Source organism: Triplophysa dalaica, chromosome 11, assembly GCF_015846415.1.
Source record: "Triplophysa dalaica isolate WHDGS20190420 chromosome 11, ASM1584641v1, whole genome shotgun sequence".
Lineage (NCBI taxonomy): Eukaryota > Metazoa > Chordata > Actinopteri > Cypriniformes > Nemacheilidae > Triplophysa > Triplophysa dalaica.
In genome coordinates, this window is record NC_079552.1 from 4860670 (window position 1) to 4879222 (window position 18553).

Sequence of the window (18553 nt, forward strand, 5' to 3'; positions counted from 1 at the left end):
AAGCCAATCAGACGGGCTGCAGACGGAGAGAGAGATCCTGATGGCACGCGGGCAGATAGGCCCTCCCCCTTGGTCAGACTGGCGGGGGACAGCGGAGAGCATCTCTCTCCATGGCAACAGCACTGGGCTGAAGTGAGCAGGAGGACAGCAGTGCGGGAAATGGCCGAGGCAGACGGCCATTAGATGAACCAGCACTGTTGCTGCGCTCAGTTAATAATGCAAATCACTGTACAGTATACATCATGGTGTATATTCATATAATGTTACACAACATTATTCTTATTGTTCCTTGTAGTGGTATTCCACAGTTTTGATGAGCGTACTATTTTTCCATAATGAGGTAAAAATATGAAGTAAGAGACTTAGTGAAGTTAGTGTATATACAGTTATAGAGATTGTGTGCATGGGGTGTATATAAGACTGTGCTGCACTGATTTGTGTTGAAAATAAAGTAAATTGTGATTTTAGATAAATTACAGGTAACCAATGCATGATTATATAATATGCAAAATGAGGATAGCACATTGATATTTTAGCAAACTATTTCCCGAGGCTTTTCAAAAGTTATCAGCTAGTCAAGAATAGCGCAACAGGGTTGCCAGATCTGCAAAACAAAACCATTAAACTGGCCGATAAAAACTAGCTCAAAATCAGCCCCAATACCCCAGACTAAATACCAAAACTCAAAATACAACCCCCTATACCCTATATAAATATTTGACAGTTACTCTTATGCTTAACATACAATTTCATCTGAAGAATCACTGTATATACTAAAAATGTACATGATAGTACTTGTCACCTGTTCCTGGTTATCAAACCAATGCCATTTTCTGTCAGGGTTGCCATGTTTGTTTAAAATACATTTAAGATCTACTAAGCAATAGTGAAGTGAAATCTATGATATATGCTTTGTAATGTAGGACCCAATAAAAGGACAGAAATATTTTTTTTTCCAAATTAAAAATGATGTAGAGTAAAAATACAAGGTACAGTTCACCCTAAAATGAAAATTTTATCATCATTTACTCACTCTCAAGTTGTTCCAAATCTGTATACGTGTGTTTCTTCTGATGAACACAGAGAAAGATATTTGGAAAAATGCGTGTTACCAAACAGTTCTTTATAAACGTCTTCTTTGTTGAACACAAAAGATATTTTGAAGAATGTAGGAAAGCAAACAGTTCTTGGGCACTTTTATCTAACATTATCATTTTCCCACTATGGTTACCAAGAACTGTTTGGTTACAAGCATCCTTCCAAATATCTTCCTCTGTGTTCATCAGAAAACAAAAGATCTGGAACAATTTGAGGGCGAGTATATGATGACTTTTTATTTTGGGGTGAACTGTCCCTTTAAGTACTTATACCTCTGCCCAGAAATGTGCCTACTCATAACAATCTGAATAAATATGTTTGATAAATGGAAACACGTTCTTGTAATATTATGCAAACACTGATATAATTGTGACACAGTTCTTCCCTAAAACAGAAGCTCCAGTAGAGACTTTCTGTTCTGTCTTTCTCTCACTGAATACCGGCAAGCACCATGAATCTGAGGTGTGAACTCGAGACAGGCAATCAAAGCTCAGTCTGTGAACACCGGGCAGGCTGACTTTGTAGAAGATGACAAGACAGGCAGGCCAGATAAAATCCTGGGTGATCTTTAAACGTCTGGTCCCTTTGAGGTCAATCATTTAGCAGGGCCGCTGACAACCACCTCAGATGTCCTTTAATGATTTGAGGAGCTTGAAGATTTAATCCGCGACAACGCCGGGGAGCAGTGATGAAAAGAAACATCAAGACCACTCCGAAGACTGGTTTAGGCACGCAAAACAGCTCCGCCAAAACAAGCGACCTGCTACGTGACCTGATCTCCAATCACGCTTCAGACTGAGAAACACATTACTTGTGACACTCTCCTACTGTACAGTCTATTAAGGGCTAATTGGGCTGACACGCAGGACCTTTCTGCCTCAAGGACACGTGTTTCAGCACAGATCTCACGTAAACATGAGAACTCCAAAGCAGCTTTTGATTAACATACAGTAACTTTACTAATGTCCGCTTAAGAAGCATTACAAGTTTAAGCCTAAAGAGAAAAAAATAAAGGCACTCAAAACCACAATAATGCACGTAGCAGAGATGTTTTTTAGTTTCAGAAGAACACTGAGCTCTGCAAGATCCAAATCCCTCCTTTACACCGTCTCATGTGTGAGCGAGAAAAGACAATGCGTCATCGCTTACGGATGAGCAGCACCGGGGCTGGACGTTTGTTGCCAGTGTTGCTGCCCTCAAGTGGCCGCAGCGGGTACTGCCAATGCCCTTCCACCAATCACCACAGCAGGCAGGTCTGTGTTTGGCAGAGAGAGCTCGATCTGACGCAGCTCTGCCTGTGGAGACAGCCGCCCCCTTGACCTAACAATTACCTAAAGCATCTGCACGGCTGATAGCCATTGATTCGCTGGGGGCTCATCACACAATATTCAGCCGCACAGCGAGTCGGAGCGACACAACACCAGATACTGTCTGAGATGTCAAGCTTCACGAACGGTGCCGGACATTCACACCCACCTGTTGTGCGTCTTCCCACTTCTCCCTGTTCTCCTCCTCTAGAAGATTACTGATGATCTGGAAAAAATTCTGTGTGTGGGGAAAAGAAAACATCACGGGTCAAAATAAAAAGGGGGGATATCAAAAAGGGACATCCTTGCTGTCCATTTGGAATGGAAAATATGTATTTGCCTGATAAAGAAATCTGTATTTTTGTCTTGCTTTTGACTACACATATTTAAAAGCTGTTAAACAAGATAACTTTTACTTGTAGGCAAAATTGCATTAGAAATGAATAATGTGATAAAATGTATTAGCTGAAAACAAGATTATTTTGAATTAGGCAAATTGTTTCGGATTTTAAGCAGAAGTCTATACTTAAAACAAGCACTTACAGCTATTTTCTAGCGGGGTAAGAAATAAACCTTTAATTCAAGATATACAGAATTATCTAAAAATGTCATAAATTAGTTTCAAGTAAACTTATCTTGTTTCAAGGACATTCATTTTCAAGACAAGACAAAACATCTGATTAGGAAAACATTGTGGCAGTATGAGATTAACAGTCGAACCCTTTAAAGGAACGGTTCACCCAAAAATGTCATCATTTATTCACCCTCATAAATCTGTATGACTTTCTTTCTTCTGCAGGACAAAAAAGAAGATATTTCACCATCTGTCCCCATTGACTTACATTGTATGGACAAGAGAAGAAATTGTCATATACAGATTTATAACAACATTAGGGTGAATAAATAAAGATTTTTTGTTTTGGGGTGAACTATCCTTTTTGTCTACCGTACAGTATAATACAAGTATTCATTTTGTCTGAAGAAATACAACAAAAAAATGAACATTGAATGCAGGATATTAAAACTTAAAATCTCACTTCATATTCAGCGTTTTTTACAATGCATATCGGTTCATTCTATAGCAAAAATATGCCGCGGTTGATAGAAGTACTAGTTTGTTTCTGAAGCCATTGCAATATTCATAGTCCATGATACATTTATGTTGTCCTATATTATGCTTTAATGAGATAAAGTGAGCTTGAATATGGCACGACTTACTGTGTTAAATACAAAAATGTTTTTATTGAGACACTAAAAGGATTCTTTATTTCATGTCAATTATTTACTCAGATTTGTATTATCCTTTTTTATTGTGTTAACAGATAAACTCTTTTAAACAAGCTTTCCCTCGAAGGGATAGTTCACCCAAAAATGGAAAAATTCGGTCATGAATTACTCAACCTAAAGTTGTTCCAAAACTCTATAAATGTATTTGTTTTGTTTTGTATTTGTGAACACAAAGAAAGATCTTTAAAAAAAATTAGCAACCAAGATTTTTAAGAAGGGCACTATTGAAAACCATAACAGAAAATAATAAAACAGTGCCCCAGAACTGTTTGTTTGTTTTTCAAAATACTTCAAATTATCTTCTTTTGTGTTTAACACAACAAAAAATACAATATTTATTTTCTACAAGTCAATGGTGCCCCAGAAATGTCAGTTGCTAACATACTTCCAAATATCTTGCTTTGTGTCCAGCAGAACAAACAAGTTTATACGGGTTTGGAGCAACTTGAGGATGAGTATTCATGACAGAATTTTCATTTTTGGGTGAACTATCCCTTTAAGCCCTTTGGTGAAAATCTCTTCAAGAAAATAGTTGTCATACTGACGCCTGGCTGTTCCATCACAGAATCACTTGCAACATCTTTACTCATTTGGTTCCCCTGTGGTGGAATTAACTGATCAACATTCAAAAAACAGCTCATAACATACCTGTTCCGAAATTATTTGACTACCCAATAACTGGTCTTGTGTCATAAAAAAAAAACTTGTTGTTGATTCTCTCCCTTGCTTACCCCAGCTTTTATCCTCCTAGTAGCATGGCCTTGTGAACTAACGGTACTGTTTAGTGTGTTGACAAAATGTCTATATGCTCTCCCACTTATGCTCGCTTTGGACAAAAGCGTCCACCAAATGAATAAATGTACTGATTCACTTTTTAACATTTTGAAAGATTTATAGCAAAACACCTGTGAGTATTTCGCAAGTCTGACATGTGAAGCATTGGCTCTTACAACCGCTACACTCACACGGTATAATGAAGAGTTTCTCCTGCCCTGTTGAAGGTCTAAACAAATAGCATCATGAGGAATTACATGGCGCCTCACGGCTCTGATTTACAGAGAGATGATGGGATACGTCCAGCGTCTACAACTCTAAAACACACCTGGGATTTCCTGCTGCTTTCAATTTCAGGGATTGGTTGATCTTCTCTAAGCACTCAAATGTGCGCATAATTGAGGGAACGACAGAGTCTCTGCGCAAGAGTTTGAAGGCGCTCAGGAGATCCGCGTACTCCAAGACTGGAAAGAGAGCTGCGTGCCTGGGCTGAATGAGATATCCTGCTGGACGCGTGCCTGTCTTTTCTGTTTGCTGTTCTGCCTCTGTGCCATGAAAGACAGGAGAGAGGCAGCGTCTTGGCTCTGACATGTTTGTTTTTCTACTTGAATGCTTATGCTCCCTCTGGTGGTAATGCATCCGCTTAAAAACACACCGTTAATATGTTATAAAACGCGTGACATATACGGGTTGGGGAGAGGGGCCGGTTCGCATGGGATCATGGATAAACCCACCCGTGACCCGCACCAATCAAACACGCAAACGTCCACGAGCGAAATCACATTAGGCTGTGTGTTAAGTAAAAATAACCATGTTTTCGAAAGCAGTTCGTGAGCAAACAGTTTATTGTGGCATTGAAATGCTTTGAGATGGAATCAAATAGACTTGGCGACAATCGCTTATCAGCTGCTGGCGCACGGTGTCAAAATCCTATAAGCTCTCCGTGAGGGGCAGAAGCGGGGAGATGTTTATCAGTAGTGGTCCAAGTCGCACTACCATTTTGAAGGTGCTGCTAGTGATTTGGGCTGCTTTGCTGACCTCCGCCATTTTGCCAACTTTAACAGCATGACCTGAAACTGGAGTTGTTCTGAAAACTCAACAAGCTGACTGCCACTCTAAATGGTTTTACCTCTATTCAGACCATTTTTTTCATATAAAAATGTCTTATGTCATATGAAAATTGCTTGGAAACACAAGGTGGGCACACACAAGACGTATGTCGCCAAAACATCAGATTTCTCTCTAACCTGCACGTCATCAGAGGAGGGTTCGTAGCTGGCCCTTTTGAAGGTGTCCGTAACGTTCCGAAGAATCTCCACTGAGGACAGAAGGTCACCGGCGTAGAAATTGCGTCCCTGGGTGAGATTCAGCAGGACCTTTGTAACTTGGGACATGCCACCCCCTGCCAGATTCCTCTGACCTTTAGCAAGGTGCCCCTGGACCTGGAGACAGACGCAGGGAAAGAGACTGGGTTCTGTGTGTCCTTCAAATACTGCATCAGACACTGCTCATGTCAGGAAAATAACTGGAATTGTAGTACCAAAAACTCATAGTTACCTATATATTAAATCAAATTAGAAAAGCATAAATGATATATACACATTATTGAGGGGGATTCCAATATACTAGTGTAGACAATAATTGGGATATTAAAAATCATGATTATTAATATTGTGCTCATTTCAAACACATGATAATATTGTAAATAATTGATTTAAAATTTAAAGTGGGTTACAACGTCTTTCTCTCTCCACCACAATACAAAAAAAACACAAAATAAACAAAATAAAAGATCATTTTTTTTATTAAAAACAGATATTGTGAATTATTTTGGCAACGATAACTGTATATTAAATATCTAATATTGTGATAGCCCTAACATATATATAATAATATATATGTAGATAAATAAACAGTTTTTATTAAAACATTAAAGAAGAATATGTCATTTTCATTAATGAAGAAATTTACAATTCCTCATCTCCATTAAACGAAATCAATATCGACATGCTTTGGACTTGGTAATCAGAAATTGTATGAAAAACGTTTAATCATTTAAATGTTTATTGATCTTTAAATTTAGTAAGCGAGTAGTATAGCTGTTTGAGCATAAACAACATCTGCCAAGTAGAAATGGTCAAAGTTCACAGAAAAGGAGGATATTTTCTTTAATAGTAACACTTTTTAAAGTCTACGAACGACGGCTAGTTGGAACTACACCAAACGTTTTCCTGTATAAGTGACATCATGAATCCCAAAATATACATTGAAACTGTCCCCCTAGAACATGGATAGGGAATCTCAACACACACTCTAAGTGGTAGACCAATCACAAAAACTGGCTCAGCTTGGCCAATCAGAGATCTTCGGAAGGAAGGGACTTCATAGAACCAGGAACTCAACAGGCCGTTTTCTGATAATCGAGATGACGGTGTAAAACACAGGTGAAATATGTAATATATAATGTTTTTTTTAATATAAACATGAAGATGTTTAGCACATCATAAACATAATAAAGAATTGAAAATAGTCAAAATAGGACCCTTTTAATATTTTTTATACTTAATGTCAACTTAAAGCAAATATAGACAGAATTTCAACTATTTCTTGAAAGGTTAAGTGAGTTATTTTCTCTTCCTGTGGATGAGTTGGTAGAGCATCGCATTTGCAATGCAAAGTTCATGTGTGCAAACCCCAGAGAGCACACATTCTGATAAAAAGTATAAAAGCATCTATACTGTAAGTAAACAAGCGCCAAATGCATTCATGTAAATTTCCACGTTCCACATTATTTCTCAAATACTTGCTCTTCCACCATATTCTCGACAAACATAAACTATTGGGTTAGCCAGAACCTGACATGCAGGACTTATCAAACAAACAAAGCGTTTTAAAAGCGTCTGAGAGCCAGAGTGTTTACACTCTTCAGGGAATAAAAGCCAATGCCTGATTTCTATGAATATTAAGCAGCAACAGGAACAAATATTTAAACGCTAATTAATAAAAACAATTTGGACTTTACCCCCAAGCCATACTGTAAGGAAGTGACCAATGAACAAGCGTATATTAATCCCACTGATGTGATGTCATGCACACTAACAAAAAGAATGCAGATTAAATTGTGTGTATGTGTGTGTGTGGGGGAGGGGGTCGGGTTTTGTCTACACTGTGGGAACCAAACGTCCCCACAAGAATACAAAAACCCGAAAGCAGCGTGTGTCCTAAAGCCTTCCATAGCAATAACACAACTCAGCATGCAGCAAGCCTCAAAGAAAAAGAAACAGGAAGTTAAAAACAAAAGGATTTAAAATCATGCATTTGCATCAAGCTAAGAAACGACATTGTGCTAAAACATCCATCTTCGGGATTTTACTTGAAATTAGGGCCCTCCATTATTGCGAGCTTTGGAAAAGTGCAAAACGAGCAGTTTAATTTGCCTCTTCGATGATAGCAGTTAATCTTGCAGACCTGCGCGGAGGTCTGGGATGCTGGGGAGGGTGTTGGTGGAAATAGTTTGGGTGATGTTGACGACTGCAGGGGTAATTTATGACACGTCACAAAGACACGGCGGAGCGCGGCGAGCTGACTCTGCACCTACTGATTGTTGCAGGTATCTGTATTCATTTGTGATGCATCGAGCGTAGCTGGGCTGTTCCCAATAGGCCACCCCGCGGTGATCCAGCGAGCAGCGTCGACTAGTGGTGCCTGCAGAGAAAGAGGAGGGAAAAGAGAGATTCAGTGACGGTGAGAGAGAGAGAGAGCGAGCTTTTATACTTGTTCGTGTAAGTCTTTATCTCCTTTATCATTTCACCTGCCATCCCCCACATCCGCGGGATAAAAACAGCCTCCATCATCGGTTGCGGAATCACATGCGCCTCGAAATGTGCCACTGCAGTAAAATTCCTCATGTGCAAAAGAATCATCTGCAATTATGAATTCATGTTAACCTACCATTTGGGTTTTGTGTGTGTTGGTGACTACCAATGAAATCCTGCAACCTGCGATATCAACAAAACTGCCGCCCACATGCGCAAGACGCAATAAACAAGCGCGACTCCCAAGAAACGTTTTTCGCATCCTACGTATATCGATTTGCATTAACAACACGTCCTGCCAGTAGAACAACCTCACCACACCCACCCGCAACCATCCACCGCACGCACTCCTCTCACAGAGTCTTATCGCCTCTCATTCCAACACAGTTCCACCCGCTACCCAGTCAACCTGAGACGCAGCTGCCTGCCCCCGAGCCAAAGAATCCGGCACGCGGATCACGGAAACCCCCCGCGGTGCTGGATCAAAGCCCGCATATTCAGAGCTCACTGTTAAACACACATGGCACCACGGAAAGGGCCTTAACAGATTTAATCTCTCTCACACGCATACAGTAAGATCAGACACACTCAGAAAAATTGGACGAAGCGTGAAAAGTTTTCATTCGTGCCAGCGCGGTTTCTAACAACTTCGTCGTTTATCAATCATTTCTTGCCAATTAAACTTCAACCAATCGCAAATATTTCGTTTTGTTGCTCTCTTTCGTTTCATGCTGCTACTTTGCAAAAAAAAGAGCGAGTTTAATTTAATTCTCATATTGATTTTCAAACCTCATTTTCGCAAATTCTTTTGCACGACACGAAATTTCAACGTGGGTTATGTATTTAACATACAATGTTAATCCATCCGCTTCCACCTACGAATTGAAACCACCATTTCTTTCATGTATGATATAATGTTTTCCACCCAAAAACACACAAAAAGTGCACACCGGCATATGGCAGCAGTCCACCCACATATTGAAAGGTATCCAAAAAGAGATAAATCCGCACACATGCATTTGAAATCAGCCTCTGCCTAGTTTCAGCTACACCGGTGCTGCTCGCTGTAATCACTGGAGTCTGTGGCACTTCTGTCCACATTTTTTATTCATTCTCCAGCACCTGCTCTTTCAAGAACAATACAGACGTGTGGCTGAGCATCCTCACAACAGGAGGACGAAGGTGCAGCCCCGAGATACCAAGAGCACTGAGAACAATACAGCACCTTCTGCCAATCTCACAGCACAATCAATAGGAGCAACATCTCAGAACAGCTATCTCAGATAAACCAACCAACCAGAGATCGAGAGAGAGAGCGAGCGTAAGGGAGAGAGAGATGCCACAAACTGGATTAATCTTTCATTCTGTGTGCATGATATACAGTATAAACTTAAAGCTCCAGTGTGTAGTTTTTTGGAGGATGTATTGACAAAATGCTACATAATATACACAACTCTGTCTTTAAAGGTGTATAAAGACCTTACGTAATGAGGGTTATGTTTTGATTACCTCAGAATGAGCTATTTCTATCTACATACACCATGGGTCCCCTTACATGGAAATCGGACAAACTGCTCTACTGAGCGCGTTTCGTAAATACGTTATTTCCAAAGAAGTGGAAACGTGACGACATCTTCCTTCCGTGTCAGCCACCGTAGTGCTTCGAAAGGGAGGGGTGGAGTGAGCCATTGGTTGCAATTCGCAACCTCACCGCTAGATGGCCATAAATTCTAAAGTACGAATAGCATGAACATGAAAATCTTTTAAAGGGACAGTTCACCCAAAAATAAACATCAGAGACGATTTTTGGAGAAATGCCTCAAAATAGTTTTGTGTCAAAACAATGAAAGTCAATGTAGCTCTGTTTGGTTACCAACTTCTTCAAAATATATTACTTTCGTGTTCTGACGAAGTAAGTCATACAGGTTTGGACTGAAAAAATAACTTTTAGGGTGAACTATCCCTTTAAATTAATTTGGATGGGGATTGATCTTACTCTCAAATCAAACTAATGAAAACAGAGCACTCAAAAAACATATTCATCTGTTTGTGGTCAGAGAGTTTACTATATCTCGCTGCAAAAAAGTACGGATTTGTCTGCTTTCCCTCAATATTGTAAAAGACGAAGCAGACATACAAAGATGTTGACAAAATGCTGTAGGGCTCTATGGTATGTAAATGACAGAAGTCTCTAGGTGCATGCAGCATAACACATTTAAAGGCAGTCAAAGTACAGCTGAATACACTAGCCTGAAACATTTGTCATTGTGGGTTTTTGAATTTATGAATAATTTTAACACCATTGAAATAAATGCTTGGAGAAAAAACTCTTCCATCGTGTGTGTGTGCATGCTTTAATGCCATATCAGATGGCCAGCGGTGTTCGGCGGCTTCTTTAACCGAAACTATCATGGCTGTTCTTACCTGTGGCATTGGGTGGACACCTGTTGAAGGCCAGTTCCCCAGAGGGAGTTCTTCTCCATAGCATGGACACAGCGTAGTCTTCTGGACAGATTTCATAAGGAGCTAAAGTGAAGAAACAAAAACGCATATTCAGGTACACGTATGTTACAATTATTCATTTGAGTTTAAAAAAGATTCAACAGATATAATGAGTACAAGCACTGTTTCCATGGAGACTCTTACAGATGCATGAGAATGGCATGGCATCGTTTATGTGACATTAAACATTCATTACTGCCAAAACCGCCCCCCCCCTCCACAACGAAACATACAGCGTAGTTTCCGATCATTATTTCTCGCACGAATAATGATCCAGCGCAAAAATCGCTCTCTGGGCTCTCTGAACAGGAAAAATAATTATCCCTGCATCCGTATCTCATTCACCCCTTTCTGCCCATTCTGATATAATTGACTCTTGGGGCTCAATTATCTGCAGGGTTACCTGGGCAACGCTGCTCGCTGCATCTGCGGACCTCCTCTCCACTGCCATCGCACGGCTGCCCCGTGACCGCCTGTCCCTGGCACACACGCACCCTCCGCTGCCAACCACCATCGCAGGACTTTGAGCACCCGCTCCATGGTGTCCAAGGGTTCCATTGCCCATTTGCTACAGAGAGAGACAGATATTTTTAAATACATTCTTAATCATTACTTTAATAAACCATTCTAATGCCAAATATGTATTCCTGAAGCTCAATGGTCGAGCATTGTGTGAGCATTGCAATTGTCATGGGTTTGATTTTCAGGGTAGACACATAGAGTCGCGTCAACTCCGTTGACTCCAATGGAATCGTTTTTTCACAGCAGTGGCGGTTCATGGATGCTCCCAATAGTTCCTGAAAATTACGCATGGTGCTGCAACTAAACAGACCAACTGAGGAAAACTTTTACCCCATCTAAAGACGAAAGCCATTTAATATAAAAAAATGAAAGAATTAAAGCATTTAAAGAGAAAAGATGACTTCCAGGAACTATCTGAAGGCTCCATGAATTACGTGACGCTCCAACGTTTTGGACTTCCGTTGGCAGAACTCTCTCTCTCAATGGCTCTGATCGCTCTGAAAAGCAAGGTGTGCTATGATTGGCCAGTTAACCAGTGCGTAGTGTTTGGTCGAATACTGCAAGCATTTGGCGGATGTAACGCTTCTTACCATATTTGAAACATCAGGTTCCAAAGCGATTGTACTGACAAGTACCCCCACCCTACTTGTGTACATTTGGGCGGTCTTAGTCCAATCATACCACAAACTGACGTGGATTTGTTGAGGTTTGGTTACACAAGGCGTTTCAGGCAGGTCTGGGTGAGCATTTGCTTTAAGAATGCATCTTTTATTCCGACACTTTAATTTTTGCAATTTTTAGGGGTCTAATACAAAAATAGGCAACTTATAACACACCTAAGACACAGAACTACACGTGTTTGCGCCATATGACCCCTTTAAACTAACACAGTGTGTGCTTAAAGGAATAGTTCACCTTTTACAATGAAAATTATGTCATCATAATGTTGTCATTTTAGACCTGTGTGCATTTCTTCTTTGTGAAAAAGAAAAAAGAAGATATTTAAAAATATATTGGTAACCCAAAACATTGGGCCCCCATTGACTTCTATTGAACGAACACAAAACCAATGCAAGTCAATGGGACCACTGGTTTTCTGTTACCATCTATTTTTTTTAAATATCTTATTTTGTGATCTGCAGAAGAAAGACATACAGGTTTGAAATGACAAGAGGATATACTTTTTCTTTAAATATATACTTTTTCTTTAAATGGCACACAATTTTTGATAGTTTACATGTCTTGAAACACACTGTCCAAACAATAAGATGAGACTGGAGGTGTTGGTCATGTCCATCCAAATTTTGAGTTTGCCCTCAGGAGCGGCAAAGCAACACTCCTGACCTCAACCCGATGCGGACGCTGACATAACATGAAAGAGTTTTGTAAAGAGAAACAGCGCAAAATCCCTCCTGACCTCCCTCCTTACAGCAACTCAAACCGTTATTGCAGCCAAGAGAGGCTTAACCAGTCATTAGATTCAATGTTATCCTTATCATCCCTCTGCACTATGAATGTTTAAACTGCGAGTTAAGAAGACTTTAAAAGCTGTCATTGTTTGCCCACAGTGTTTGTCATCATTTAGCTGAAGATCAGATACATTTTTAAGACAAATTCATGCAGAAATAAAGGTAAAAACACTTATTATAGTGCCTGTAGGTGATAAACACATATGCTAGGGTTACAGCAGGACATCTGCCGGGATCTTATTCTATTTATCATCTTTTTCATTTCATCTTTCGTAACATCCATCCCTTTCACTCTCAATAATGAGATGGAAGCTTTATGTGGTCGTGCGCTCGTGGCTCTTTGAGACGACTTCTGTGAACGCTGAAAACAATTATGAGAAGTGTAGCGTGGAGCATTATAAAACACACTCGTTCGTAAAGGAGGATTCAAGCATTAAAAATCAGCCAGTTTCATACAGCTTTTCTAGACCGGGATTCTATATAACCCTGGACTTTTGGCAGAATTCTCTTTTGTTTCAATTAATGAAACTCATAACCATCATACTTGCAATAATCAGATATTTGTCTGTGTTTTATGAGCGTGACGGTGCCCCACAACCGGAAAAGTCGTTTTTTTGCACTTTGCAGACCTGAAACACGTTTTATGGTTAAGTTTTAAAAGCCTCCAGAAAGCTTTATGGGCATTTAATGAATGGAATAAAATCTCAAATCTTGGCATTGCAAAGAGATAAAGACAGACGCTTTACTTAGCTGTCCTGTATATCATACATGAGAGAGGGCATTTTTAGCTGCGGACCAGCGGTTCACCTGTACTGACTGTACTTTCGGATCAAGGACACATTTACATTATCAGTTAGACCGTGTGGGTGCTGGTGGGAAGTTACTCTGAAATCAATAAATAAACCAGGTTTAAATGAAGCGCAGGGAGACATCTGACCTCAGCATGGCTTTATATAAAAGCCTTTAATCAAAGCACCTCAATAAAAGTGTCAAACACATCTTGGAGATGATGTTGTAATAGCGCAGGTCAAAAAAGAACACTCAGTATCGGATATACACAAGCATCTAAGCGAACAATATTCTGACCAATAAAATGCAAACAATCCTCCTTGTTCTGTATTTAAAAGACCAAACAACCTTCAGATATTATTAGATTTAGATTACATTTATGTGTTTGGTATACACAAAATAAGAAATATTCTATATTAAGGCCCCTAAATTGTCTACAAAAATAGACATGACTCCAAAGGTTTAAATTATATTGAAATAAATTATATAGAGTAAATGTGGTCTAACTGTTTAGCGATTTAAATAAGAGATGCACACAGACTAAATCTCTCCACCGATACTGACAGCCTATTATTCTGAGTGATATCTGCCGATACCGATTCAGAAGATTAAATTAATATTTCTTAATAACTATTAATATTGAACATCAAATTGGTGTTATATATAAACACAAATGCATTGCATTTCCCTGTCTTGTGATTGACAGGATATATCGGCCTTGATCATCAGCTGTTTTTAAACTATCAACCGATAAATTGCTTTTATCAACCGATATCGGTTATTGGTCGATATATCGGTGCATCTCTAGTTAAAAAAAACTAAACACAATATCTAATATATTGTGCATCAAATAATACGTTTTCAATAATGAATATTAATGCAGATGGAAAGTCAGAGTTCATGATAAACAAAACATTTCAGATTTAATGCTACTGTAGTGTCTCACACTGAAACTCCAAACTGAGGCTCTCTGTTATCATGAACCTTGGAGAGCAAGAGTCTCACAGTTTTAAAGTAGCATGCTGAGAGGCCTCTGTGTATCAAAGAACTACCTGCCAGGCATACTGAGCAGGGCCCTCGTGAGACAGTCACAAAACCATCACCATAGGCTATCATCAACAAAGGCTTGTGGCTAATGACTGACACAATGACAGACCTCTTGAAAAACCATGCAGTGTATTAGACTAAGATTGCTGTTCAAATCTGTGCCATAAAGACCCCAAGTCAATATCATCGTTTTGTGGCTTTTACGTCTGTTAGCTGTTACCTTTGAGGTCATCTACTGAAAATGCTATACAACCAGGGGCTTTATTTTAAATTTGCGCTATAAGAACTATAAAATAAATTTAGGTTTTAAACAACTGAAACAATGATTTTCCTGTTTTTTTTAAAACATGAAGGTTAACAGTGCCATGGGTATCTGTATGAAGACAATTTTTAAATACATGTACCCGATAAAGCAGAGGTTCTCAAACTGGAGGCACAAAGACGGATCCGGGGGGGCACAGATTTTGTGGCTTTTTATGAAATATTGAAATTTTTCATAAATGTTATGCAATCAAACACAAAAAAATAAGCCCACCAACCAAGAAGATGTTTCAGCATTGTTTAACTGAATATGTTATTGGTTTTATTTACATTTTTAAGTTTAACATTATAAATCTTTTTCGGGGGGGGGCACAAAGCAATGCACTCTACACAAAGGGAAATTTACAAGGAAAACGTTTGAGAACCACTGCTATAAAGACATATTTGTATATACTTCTCTCTTAATCTTAGTGTTTCTGATTTTTTATTTCAAGTTTTGAGCAAAGCATTTCGCTACATAAAATACTGTACGTGGTAATGTATATAATTTTTTTTGTCCTTTCCTAGTATACATGAAACTTAGAAGCAAATAACATACATTCCACTGCATACTTTTCAATATGCAAAAACCTTGGAGGTCAAAATAAATCTGTAAATGAAAGATGTAATGTTATATGTCTCCTCCTTAAAATGAGTAAATAATACAAATTTAATTTAGTAAATGAAAAAAAAATCTTAGATTGCACTTGAGGTTTAATACGTTTATTAAGTTTAATTTTATAATTTGTCATCCCAAACCAATATAATGGTCTATTCTGCGGCATTTCCCTTGTGTACTGAAAATGATTCAGAACTGAGGCTGTCAACTATGATTTCTTTTCAGTTTGTATTAACATGAGTCAATGACAGATTATTTTGGGATGAACTATTCCATTAATAAAATCCAGAATAAAACCAAAGTCATACCTGTACACTCAGGATTAGAGCATTCTCTGCTCTCTGCCCAGTGTCCTCTACACTCAGATCCTCCATGTGCGGCTGCCGAGCATTGCCTCTTCCTCTGCTGTGTCCCGTTGGAACAGGTCACTGAGCAATCACTCCAAGCGCTCCACTCCTGCCACTGTCCGTCCACTGCGGCCGCCCATGCAAAACCCAAAAAAGCATCCGGGGAGAGAGAAGAAAATTTGACGGAGAGAACAAAATAAGTGTCCCAAGTCTGGCTGGACAATACAACACGCAAAATATCCTATAAGCAAACATTAAAGAAGTTTCAGAGCGGATTATTAGACTTTCGATCTTATTGGGTGGCGCTTGTGAAAACCAATCACCCAGACAAATCTTAGCCACTGCAGAACAATGTCCTCGCTACTGGGGTTATTTACCCTCTTATCTTTCCCTACTATAATACACAAAGCTCTTATTTTGGACAAAATATGGGACGTCCTAGTTAATACGGAACAGTTGGCAACCATACCATAATCGGTCTAATTAAAATATAATGAAAATGCCAGCGGGCTCAGAGCGGCTCGGTTTGTGTGCATGCTCCACCCGAGTTGCATAGAAAACACTGCAGAGCATGCTACTTTGACTTACTTTCACGTTGTCTTAAATTTTGACCGTTTTCTATAAAAAAAACCTAAAGTCGCTTGAGAGTGAAATAAATTGAGAGAGAAATATATTACCATTGTTGGGTGTACTACTTAATAAGAGGTTGTGTCCACCGAGGCGCTTTTACACGGCTGAAAACGCTAGGAGCTTGGCTGAAAACGGTTGCTGCAGGCACAGCGTTCTGCCCTAAGTTGAGCATTTTTCAACTCTGGGCGCCCGGTCGAGCACGGAAAAAAACGCCAGATGCTCACGTTTTCATAAAAAAACGGGGTTTCAATAGAAAACAATGAAAAAACATGCCATACACCGGCAGAAAGGCCTCGGAAGACACAGCCTCTAAGTTATAGTTAGTTACAGTAATATAATTGCTTTCCTCCTGAAAAAGTAAAGTAAAGGATTACTATTATGTTTTGTAATTTAATTACAGTTACTTCAAATTCTGAATCACTTCTGTAATTGGGCTAAATACTGTGTAATATATACAATATTGGAAATGACATCAAAATTCTAAGTCTAACTATAAAACATAGGCTTTAATGCATCCCTCTCACATTTGTTAAACTTTGGTCAGTTAAAAATAATACTTTATCTAGTTTTATCGTATTTATTTGAATGAATTAATAGAGCCGATTCATGTCTATCCTTGAATCACTTCTAATCACAACTAATCAAGGTTGATGTAAGATATAGAAAGCAATTATTGATAACTAATTAAATACTTTTTGGGGACAGTACTGTGTACAGTAATCTAATTACCCTTTTGAATATGTAATAAGTAACTAGTAATTAATTACTTTTCAGAGTAACTTACCCAACAATGTATATTGCCATGCTAAACTACTGTTAAGTAGGTATTACTATTATGTTAAAGTATGTTCAATAGCACAGATAAATGTAATAAAGCAAACAAACAAATAATCAGCGCATTTCAGGTGTTTTAGGTTGGTCTAATAATAGTAGTTAAGGTATACTTTATAGTCTTCACTGTATTCAATTTAATATTGATTAAACCTTACTAAAGTTAAAATTTAATCAGTGAAGAGTAGTGAGTGTTTTTTGTCTATGTTCTTTGTTCTTTGTTGTTTGATGAACAAAACAGAGGCGTTTATTATGCTGCTGCACCTTTAAGAGATGCAGAGATAATATTTAATGTAACACAAGCATATTGTTTCCACATGCATTTATTTCACGTGAGACATAATTGATTACTTTTTTAAGGATAATTGGTAATATTGCCATTTTGGCATAATTTTGTATCGATATGTCTGATTAAGTGTAAGCAGACATGAAAGAGAACTCAATTCAGTATTTTGTGCATTGTCTGATGTGGCTTTCCGGGCCCCGCGCGTATCTCAAACAGCACGTGAGAACCGCATCCATTCCTCTTTTGCATCTTCATGGAAATATTTAAATAGGCAAGTCTTAAAAATGTAGAAATTATAATTTCCCATGACGATACAGCACTGGCCCCATCGTGCAACTGACAGTTTTCTCAACTGGCCTGGGGATCTCCCATGCTGGCCCCGGGCCATCGGGCAGTCCTTTATGTCGAGCCCTGAACTGGATATAAAACACTGACATGAGATGACATGTTTTAAGTTATTTTAATATTCTAATTTGAAACCCATGAGTACTGATTAAATGATTTTGTTATATTGAGGAATATCGAATTGTTGGATGGTCCATTTCACCAATCAGAATTGAGTATTCCAGCTTTGTAATATAGATTATTTTAGTTGACTGGGTTCCAAAAAAACGAACAGCGTGAATTTAATATGTACTGTATGCTTTTATAACAGCTAAAAGTGAACTGCAAATAGAGCTCTAGAGTCACTGTAGGTGGTCTAAGTTAGTGCTTTTAAAGAGTTAACCCGAGTGTGAAGTCTTAAATGGGCACAACATGACTTAATTTGAAGACAAAAAAACACGTTGGTAGCTTCTGTGAATGCTATTTTGAGCTGCAGTTAAAATATTTTTTATGTCTTTTTATTCTTTAAGCAGGAGTAATATGGGATGTTGAATGTTTGTTATATTGCTATCACAATATTTGCAGAAATTGCAAATGAAGAATTTA

General features: G+C 38.7%; 1 protein-coding gene across 7 annotated transcripts in view; it reads right to left on the reverse strand.

Moving 5' to 3' along the window:
* The window catches only part of adgrb3 (adhesion G protein-coupled receptor B3), a 154999-nt gene that overhangs the window by 50079 nt on the left and 86367 nt on the right, over positions 1–18553 (reverse strand). For all 7 annotated transcript variants that reach the window (XM_056760877.1, XM_056760873.1, XM_056760876.1 and 4 more), the window contains 6 exons: positions 15838–16002; positions 11187–11351; positions 10706–10807; positions 8065–8171; positions 5714–5908; positions 2575–2643 (listed from right to left, as the gene is read on the reverse strand). In XM_056760877.1, the coding sequence (XP_056616855.1) occupies positions 2575–2643; positions 5714–5908; positions 8065–8171; positions 10706–10807; positions 11187–11351; positions 15838–16002 (803 nt within the window). The remainder of the gene's footprint in view (positions 1–2574; positions 2644–5713; positions 5909–8064; positions 8172–10705; positions 10808–11186; positions 11352–15837; positions 16003–18553) is intronic.